The 10,200-nt window shown below is 36.4% G+C and overlaps 1 protein-coding gene across 4 annotated transcripts in view; it reads left to right on the top strand.

Annotated features, from left to right (window-relative positions):
* The first annotated feature begins 1,913 nt into the window (after positions 1-1,913).
* Cyfip (Cytoplasmic FMR1-interacting protein Sra-1) overlaps positions 1,914-10,200 on the top strand; it is a 48,232-nt gene continuing 39,945 nt past the window's right edge. For 3 of the 4 annotated variants that reach the window (XM_071596431.1, XM_071596428.1, XM_071596429.1), the window contains exons 1-8: positions 1,914-2,058; positions 2,158-2,303; positions 2,413-2,631; positions 2,715-2,894; positions 7,480-7,661; positions 7,745-8,075; positions 8,186-8,335; positions 9,153-9,398. In XM_071596431.1, coding sequence (XP_071452532.1) covers positions 2,295-2,303; positions 2,413-2,631; positions 2,715-2,894; positions 7,480-7,661; positions 7,745-8,075; positions 8,186-8,335; positions 9,153-9,398 — 1,317 coding nt within the window. In that variant the 5' untranslated portion in view covers positions 1,914-2,058; positions 2,158-2,294. The remainder of the gene's footprint in view (positions 2,059-2,157; positions 2,304-2,412; positions 2,632-2,714; positions 2,895-7,479; positions 7,662-7,744; positions 8,076-8,185; positions 8,336-9,152; positions 9,399-10,200) is intronic. The other variant, XM_071596430.1, reaches the window with a different exon arrangement.

Here is a 10,200-nt window from a genome sequence, read left to right as displayed (position 1 = left end):
GACAACAGTAAAAGGGAGAACACTTACGAAAAGTTACATGCTTTCAAAAATAGGGGTATACAAGATTTAATTCCTACAAAACACTCCAAGTCTGGCGTTCTAATGCTCCCTGTCGTACGTCCTAGTGCCAAATGGGATGTAGGCGAATGTATAATAAGTCTATTAAATTTGTGCATTGTCCGTCCAGAATGCGTAGACTACTAACCGGTAATAAGTGACTGAATTGCATGAGTCCCTGCCCTCTTTACGTGTATTTTCTTGTCCTTTTGATGTAGGCACAGGCATAGGAATGTAACAAGTGTAGGCATTTTGCATGATTGTTTGGTCGCCCTTTCCACGCGGTTTTTATTGGATCGCAGGGTGCCAGGGGAATGAGTAAATAGAGGGACTATATTTTGAATGGCTGGCGACCTACAACGCGTTCTTGCGACGGCCTGCGGAGAATAGTGTAGATTTGGGTAAAATTAACACTTGTTTAAAACTAAGTTCGCCGATAACACGTGCATGTGTGCGCACCAGCATGAACGTCCTTTTCATGAATGTGACCTTTTTTCCTTCCCTCTCTTCCTAAACACTCACTCATCCCTTGCCCTTCCCACTGGGTGCTTGCACCCCTTGCCATTAGCCTTTATAGTTCGCAAGGTATTTGTGGAGATGTAGATAAATAAACGGCAATATGATGTTTCCTTGATTTTGATAATATTTGCAAAATATGTTCGCTAAGGTAGGCTATTATAAATAAAATAAATAAGATATCAACTTCTCAGTTTAGTTCTTCATAATTATTGAGCGATCGTCATTCAACGGGATGCTCACATTTTAATGAGTCAAGATCTGCGTCCTAACTGGTTACCCATTAGAAAGCATACTTAAACCTAACTTTTAGGCGCCTCATGAAAAAGCAGCCTGAGCTTGGACACTCGACGCAATAGTACTGCCGTCTACAGATACGCTGTTACTTACCAGCCCCCGCACAATTACATTGGGCCGATACTGCAAATAGCGGACCAAGACGAAAAATAGGTAATAAATCCTTTGCCCTACCATTCTTCCACGGTCCTTCATACTAGCCAAGGTGCTTCATCCAATCCCACACTTAAAATATAACCCCATTTGGATAATAACCTTTTTTCTGTACAAACCGCACATTAACATCTCCATTTCCTTATTTTACCCTGGTTTTACTACACACGCATCAATTGCCAAGTAAACTGTACCAGAAATATTTCAAGTACACCGTCTGTCCAACTCAGCTGTAAACGAACAACGATCTGCTCGCCTGACAGCCGCATCCTAATCACATGGCACACACACCAACGTTGCCAGAGTTCCCCATGATTCACCACTAACTGAGCCAATCATTCTTGTAGCGGAAAAATATGAATGGTATTTCATTTTGAAAATAATGTATCTTTAATGATTAGGAAATCATATTTCAGTCAAATATTTGCCATAAATATACAAAATAATAACACATGTGACCTAAATATTAAATTACACCAATATCCTTCCTTTCTAATAATATTTCAACTCTGAGCCTATTCTCGTTTACAGCATTCAACATTTTTTACTTTTGCTTTCCTGGACACTTTTAATGTAAATATAAGAAGTAAGACAATTAGAGATTAATGATTATGCCAAAGAATTGAGTTGATTCTCATTTTGTCGGTAACGCGTCTGTACTCAGGCATGAAATAATTTTTACGTGGAAACTTTTGTATTCCCGCTGCATGCGTTCCTTTTGGGAACTATGGGAAGATATGAAATATTACTGATACCTTATACCGATAGATATTTTTCGGTGTTTATCAGTCTATTTTTATTCATAAATACCTTAAACCACTAAAAATTGTATTTCTATGCCTGCAAATAACTTTTTCAAATCATATAGCATGAAATTATTTCGCAGTTTGACAACCATGTAAGATGAAGGATTTCGGCAGGGGTGTTGTCTAACAGCGGCCGTCTGATGTTTTCGTCAACTGGGCTAGTGATTGTGTATTTTGAATAAAAGTTACGTCAAATCGAGTGTAATCAACTCCACAGGTGTGAATAAATGTAAGTAAAGAATCTATAAACAGCTTAAATTCTTATTCTGGTGGATTTAGCCTACCATTGTTGTTTACTTGTTAACCTCTACTTGGTATTACTACTCAGGAAAGAGCCATTACCGGAAACTGTTTACTGCTCGAAAACCCATTGAAAGTATGTGAAGCCGTAAGCGATGGATGTTTACCGCCGAAGAAAGCCGTTAAGCTATATCTAGAAAACTTTTATATTGATGTTAATGAATCATGTCTGAGGTAAGCTTTCCATTGATCGAATGAAATGTCGATCATGAAGCATTCTCAATGAAAACACCTATATTTGTGTTATTTAGTTTTGATGAAATTTTATTATTATTTTGAATAGTACAATACGATGGCGACTGACAAGGTGACATTGACCGATGCCTTGTCAAATGTTGATATACTTGACGAATTGACGCTGCCAGATGAGCAGCCTTGTATTGAGGCACAACCTTGCACTATCGTTTACCAAGCGTCTTTCGACACAAATTTTGAAGATAGGAATGGCTTTGTCACAGGGATAGCGAAGTATATTGAAGAAGCTACTGTGCATTCAAGTTTGGTGAGAACAGTAAATTTTGATGGTAACAATAGATACGCTTTAGTATTATAGTTAATGCAATATTTTTGTCATTTGGATTTTAGAATGAACTTCTCGACGAAGGTTTAGAACATGCTGTTATGCTGTACACCTGGCGGTGCTGCTCCAGAGCCATACCTCAACCAAAATCAAATGAGCAACCAAATAGAGTGGAGATATACGAAAAGACTGTTGAGGTTTTAGCTCCAGAAGTGAATAAACTTCTTAATTTAATGTATTTTCAGGTGTGTATACAACTACATATTACGCATTCCAGTGCATGGGCCCAAGCTAATTAAGAGAAGTTTATTCTTCTGTGGAATTTAATTTATGGGGATTTACCATGGAATACTCTTTAAAATGTGCATTCATGAGTGTGTGTAACCATTAATCACGGTGGCGGAGTGTGGTGTTTCTTATAGAGCTTTTGGCCACCTCTTGGTAAAAGGGTGAGGTTCAGGTAGCATTTCAACGAAATTTGCCGTTCTTTTGCTGTCTAGAAAATAAATTTTGTAGGAGATGCATATTTTTCTTAGATATTCACCGGATTTGCTTTTGGTTGATTCATCACCCCAGATGTTTTGCTAGCTTTGAATCTAATGTTTTGTAATGATTTGTAATTATTTTTTAACACAAGTTTTATTTCTTACCTGTGCAAAGTTTAAAAAAATGAGTTCCTTGGTTATTTGGCTTTGCTCGGGGTATTTTTTTTCAGCAGAAAAATGGTTACTTTCGATTGACTCAGGCATTTTTTACCAAATTGTGACATATATTTATGACCACAACATATATTTATGACCACATAATTTTGAATCACTAGGAAGTGATTTTTACAGTTTAAATGTCTTGTAGACGTCTACTATATATATACTCAACGCAGGCATTATTTCAGAATTTTCTACAGACATTGAAAAATAAGTTAGCACTTTTTATTTTCAGTTAATTTTCATCACTCAAATGCAGTAGGTGCTTAATATTTATTTGTTTAGTTACTAGTAAAGCAATATTTTAATGCGAGTATTTCCAATAATAGCGTTGAAATAAAATGAATCAAGGTAATAGCAGGAACAAGTGGCTTTACCTGAAAAATGACAGCAACCAAATTAGAAGTTGATTTCAAAATAACAAATGGGAAAATTTAGAGGGAGAACTATTTTAGTGAACATCAAGGTGAGAAGTATTGTTACTAAGCCATGCAGTTGAAAGTAAAATATTACACAAGCAATGAGAATTTAGTTCAAAGTTATTTTGATTCTTATCAATCTTGGACCAGCAGCCATCTCTAATCAGTTTTTGAAATACAATAATTTTAATGTTGCAATAGACAATATTATCAAATTCAACACTTCCACTTTCCTAATTGAGTTCATAAAAAGATAGTTAATGTAATATAGTGAATAAGTGTGATCTTACCAACCTACAATAGAACTTGTGTAGTGGACTGTATAGTAACTCAAAATCTTTATCAACCCTGTCTTCATTATGATTATTTTTGGGTCAATGTGGCATGGCATTTTAGCTAATAGCCTGTGGTAAGTCTTAATGTAATGGGCCTGTGGGACTATAAAGCAAATTGTTTGCACAACCAGCCTCCAATGACCTTTTACTAATCAGATCAAAAGTTATAAACATGTGTATGATTTGTGTAAAGAAAACATAAAATTGGAAGCCATCACTTCATCCAAAAAATTGGTTAAGCTATTCATCTTTATTGTAGATTTTCCTAGGCAAACTCTTCTAGGTATCTACACATAACTTTTATTGTATAAATCCTGGTCAGCAATGAAATTTTCCGCCAAGTGCCCTGGGCTTGACTCAAAGTAATAGAATCATGTTGAATTTTTTATGCAGATTCAAGTTTATTTCATAATGGTTTTTTAATTGATGCCTGTATTGCTTGCGTAAATGAAATGCATTGGTATATTGTATTTGTTGAGACACTCTGTCTCAATGAAGATGATGTTCTGTGTCATTTGTGTCCTCAAGGGCCTTCATGTTTGATCGCATGGCCTGTACAAGATGATTTATGTGGTTTTCCAATGATGGATATTTGGAAATTAAATGAGTGTCGAAGTTGAAACATTTACCGTATGTACTGACTACAACATACTAATATGGTAACAACCAGTATGTGATGGTGATCCCATATACCATGATCCTGTCACGGATATCATACCATGATCTGTCTTCAACCAAAAATATGTCAAATAGGATTAAAGAAGACACTTTGCTTTTCCCGGTAGAATTTTTTCATTACGACCTAGGTTTCATTACAGTGTAACATCTTTAGGTGAATTGGAAATTTTTTAACGCATGTGAATTCATTTGTTGAGACAATCTGTCTCAATGATGATGATGTTTTTCACATGTGTGCTCAAACATTTCCAATTTACCTGAAGATGTTATGCTGGGTCGTAATAAAAAAATTCTATGTGGAAAAGCAAAAGTTTCTTCTTTCATCCTGAAGGATTTCCACCATGTTACGCCTCGAACTGTGTCATCTATGGAGAATAGGGTTAATATTATTGCAGTGGTAATAATTAACCCTGAGAAAAATGAAAGGTAGTTCTGAAATCTGTACTGAATACCTTACAATTGAAAAAAGTTTCAGAATGTATAATTTATTAATGGTTGAGTAAAGAATGTAACATGTATGGATGGACTTGAGCATCTGTATTTCAGGAATCAGGGCATGTAGGAGGCAGATATTTTATGGTTTATGCTCTCAATACGGGGAATGTCCAAGGTGGACTTCATGGCATTTCAATTAGGTAGTTTTATGGCTTGATTGCAATGACATGGATTGACTGTTAGTTTCAAAGTTTTCTAGGTTTGTATCTCAACATGCAATTCCCCACTAATCACATTTGTATGTACCATCAATCTAAAAATAAACTTTTTTGGTTGAGAAATCAGGATATGAGAATTCTGGAAAAAATATGAGGCCCGTTCAAAAACTTCCTGAACTTTATGAATTACAAAACAAATACTTCACTAACAAATTATTGATCAGGGTTCCCTTCGAAGTAGTCTCCTACCGAACGTAAAAACTTATCCCAATGATGTTTCCACTTGGAATGTTTCCTCTGGAATACCCATGAGCTCCTCCATGGAATTTTTCTCTATCTCTGGATTGGTGGCCAATATTTTTCCTTTTTAGCGGGGCTTGTGGCAGAGGAAAAAATTACTTGGGACCAGGTCTGGTGAGTAAGGTGGAAGGGGAAGCACAATGGTCCTGATAGACAAATGAGCCAGCGAATTGTCATGGTGAAATAACCACTTGCTGCTCTGACAAAGTTCTGCAATTTTCGCCTGATATTCCCTCTTTGGTATGTCATAACCCCAGGTATTACCCTGTGTTGACTGCCTGGCCTTTAGATAGGTATTTGTGATGAAAAACCCCCTTTGCTTTGAAAAAAACTGTCAAAATTACCTTAATATTTGAGCAAACTTGTCGAGCTTTTTTAGGACTGGGGATATTTCACCAATCCATCATGAAGATAGAGCTTTTGTTTCGATATCATATCCATAAACCCATGACTCATTACATATTATGATCCTGGACAAGAAAGCTACATCTTCTTTAGCTCGATCAAATAGTTCCTGACAGACTTGAACTTGATATTGTTTCTGCTGCGCTGTCCTCAGGTTAGTCGACACATTTGGTGGTGACTGGATTCACTTGACTCACTTTTTCAGTCAGGATTTCAAAGCGATAACCAATCAAGATTCCACACTCTTCTCCCTGACAGTCAAATGTTGAATTGCACGAATGAGATAGCTCACTTTATCGATGTGGTAGTCATCAGTCAATGTTGATGGTCGCCTGCAACGCTTGTCTTCTTCCCCTGATTACAGCCCCTTAAACCCGCTACGTTTCATAGCATCCTCGCCATAAGCCTTGGTGATCAACTCATAAGTTTCTGTGAAGGCTTTGCCAAGTTTCACTCAGAATTTCACAGAACAATCCTGCTCCCTCGAACAGCTCATTTCCATGGACCCAATTTTCCGCTGCACTCCACCAACAACCCTTCACCTAAACAGTCGCAACTTATCAACTAAGTGGTTGAATGCGGTTATTTGGGAAGTTTCCATGGGCACAATGCCTTAAAGCAGATTAAAAAGTAACCAACTGGAGGTATGCTAAAAAAGTTAAGGAACCATTTGAACAGACCTCGTATGCATGGAACATAAAAATAATGGCTTGAGTACCAAAAAATTGTTCTATAATGCTTTAGCAACTTCATTCAGAAAAAATTGGGGAAAAATTATTTTAATAATCATTCAAAAGGAATGTGATCATTGCGCCATCTTGTTTTATATCATTATACAGGGCTATTAGCACTTGCCCTTTAAGTGAGGATTACACCCTACAGAAATATACCTCATGAAATCCTTTCTTAACACTGCTCCACATCACCAAAGGAATCATTCAATGCAAACTTTCAATTTCTTAGTGCCACGTATTGAAGCACTGTATTTGACTAGTCAAGTAATATTATCAGATTATTTGGAAACAATATGCCATTAACAGCTTCTGTGTTTCATAGTTTTAAGGGTAAATATTTATAAAGTGAACTGCGGTGTCAATAAGCTGAGTAAAATTTTATGTCTGTCTCTAAACTTTGTGGTGTAATAAAACTCACCTATATCCATCGAAGTAATGTTAGGTGAACAGTGTCTAAACAATGGTTTTTAAATGCTTAATTGTCACCAACGAGTCCCCAAGTTAATTTCATATATAGCACAGTAACCCTCCATAGGTTTTCGTGTGCCTATTAAGAAACTACTTCAATCACTATTTAGTTACTGTGAACAATTTTCTTTCAGAGAAAAGCTGTTGAGAGGTTTGCTGCTGAGGTAAAAAGACTTTGCCATCAAGAAAAGAGGAAAGACTTTGTGTCAGAAGCATACCTATTAACCCTGGGAAAGCTTATTAACATGTTTGCGGTGTTAGATGAGTTGAAAAACATGAAGTCCAGTGTTAAAAATGACTATTCAACATACCGAAGGTGAGATCATTGATCTTTCTAAGAAAGCACATTGGATCTGTCTAAATTGTCTCATAATGTATTAATAAAATCTTCGTCTACAGGGCAGCTCAGTTTCTCAAAGTGATGGCAGATTCTCAAACACTTCAAGAATCTCAGAATTTGTCTATGTTTTTGGCTACTCAAAATAAAATCCGTGATACAGTGAAGGAGAATTTAGAAAAGATTCCCAATTATGAAGACTTGTTAGCAGATGTTGTCAACATTTGCGTTCAGATGTTTGAAAATAAAATGTATTTGACTCCAAATGATAAACATATGCTTGTTAAAGTTATGGGATTTTCACTCTTCCTTATGGATAGTGAAGTGTGTAATATAAATAAGCTTGACCAAAAGAAGAAGCTGAAACTGGAAAAAATTGATAGGATATTTAAGGTAAGAGTGTTGGTATACCAATCATTGATTTTTTTTATATTGGTGGTATTCGTTCAATTTTGAAGGCTTGAGACTGACTTCTAATCGCTATTTGTCTTTCATGGTTGAAGAATTTGGAAGTTGTTCCCCTCTTTGGAGATATGCAAATAGCACCATTCAACTACATAAAACGAAGCAAACATTTTGACCCATCGAAGTGGCCATTGTCAAACTCCACCAGTATCAGCCCGCAGGCTGATCTGATGGTACATCTTCCGCAGGTACAGATTCTTGATTCTCAATTTCATTTGTGGACTCCGATTTCCACCTTTCCTCATCTCAGTTCCTCCTCTTTAGCCCACATGATGGTTAATTTTTTTTATGTTTGATGCTGATGACATCTCAATTACCATAAATCATTGTTATGATTAATGAGAGCTTCCAGAGAATTTCGTACTCTCATAATGAAAGTAGCGTATTGCTTCACTTTTTAATATTGTCATCTAGTTACTCACTCTCAGTGATTGGTCTTTTAATTGCTGCTCTTATCTTATCCTGGCACTATTGCTTTTGAGAAACCACAAACTCATGTGCACCCTCTAGATTTTATTTGAAGTATGTGTGGTAAGGCACAGGGAAAGGCACTGGCCCCTCTTACCCTAATATGTGAATTTCACACGCCATATACGGCTGATGACTTGTTGAACTCTACCGATCTCTACCAAACCAACCTCGTGATTTCTGTGTTTTTTTTGTTTGTGGCTAATTCCAGAAGAAATTATTTGTTTGCGATAGATACCTAATTAAATATGTGCTTAATATTTCAAAAGGACCCCGGGCAAGCATTTAAATTTATATTTATTTACTGGACCTCTTCCTGGGGGTTGAAAAGAACAAATACCTATGTTATCCTCTGGCATAGGTATTTGTTGTAAGCATGAGAGAGGGGGACATGCTATAAAATTGCAAAAATTAGATTTGGCAGTAATTTGACATTGTTGTCAAATGGATCAATTCAATTTATCACTTAAGTGTCATCACTAAGATCTTTGGATAGTGAAAGAAAAGGAGGAGTGATATTTTTGGTTGAATATGTAGGTTCGTGAGGACCATGTAAAATACATCAGTGAGCTTGCACGATACAGCAATGAAGTGACCACAACATACAAAGAGAGCAGGACAGATGCAGAAAATCGTGAAACAGCAGAACTAGCCTTGCGGGGTCTACAGCTCCTGTCTCAATGGACTTCAATTGTAACTGAGCTGAATTCTTGGAAACTGCTGCATCCAACTGATCACCATCAGAACAAGGAATGTCCACCTGAGGCTGAGGAGTATGAAAGGGTGAGTGTAGAGTAGAAAAATATGAAAAGTAATGCCTAATGGTGGTGCTGAATAAATCCACAGCATCATGAATGAACAGTGAAAGTTGGGTCTTTCAGGATCTACCCTCCTTGTGGAAAGCATGCATGATTTTTTAATCATGAATTGTGGCTGTTGAGGTGCTCCATTATCACACTAAGAGTTATTTGTTCAATGTCATTGCATGAAATGTGTGAAAAAAGATGTCTGCAATCGAAATTCCTCCCTACATCCACTAATAAAAATATTTATATGGATGTTATATTGGCTATTTTCTAGTTATTTGGCTCTATGTGATCTATTTAGTTATTCTCAAATGTGATCTCGAGATATATTGCTATTTCTGATGCCACTTCCTTGTAAGCAGCTGACTAGGCTGTCTGAAAATATTTGGTGAGGAGCACTCCAGGAAAGCCCTTCAGGTGAAGGAGATTAATGAAATGTCATTTCTTAGTATTATGACTGCATATTAATGATAATTAAATGCTGCTAAGTTAATTCCAGTAAATTATAACTGCTGTACTCTAGTTAAATGTTTTTCTCTGTTCATTGAGTTTATGGAGTATAAACACCAATAATTTATCATTTCCAATGGTAGTAATTAATTTGTAAATAATTATTAATTATATTGGTTATTTAAATGTATAAACCATTATCATTGATAGTGAGAGTTTGAGTGTGCTATGAAATTCACCACCAGCCCTGAGAGTACTACTACAATTGTTTGCTTTTACCACTGTACTGCAACAAGCAGGCAGCAGCTGTGGCAGTAGTTTTGCAGTAA

This window comes from Hetaerina americana, unplaced genomic scaffold (assembly GCF_022747635.1).
Source record: "Hetaerina americana unplaced genomic scaffold, ioHetAmer1.1.p SCAF_8, whole genome shotgun sequence".
NCBI classification, from domain to species: Eukaryota; Metazoa; Arthropoda; class Insecta; order Odonata; family Calopterygidae; genus Hetaerina; species Hetaerina americana.
The sequence above is the reverse complement of the archived record's forward strand: the minus strand, read 5'-3'. Positions and strand labels throughout refer to the sequence as shown.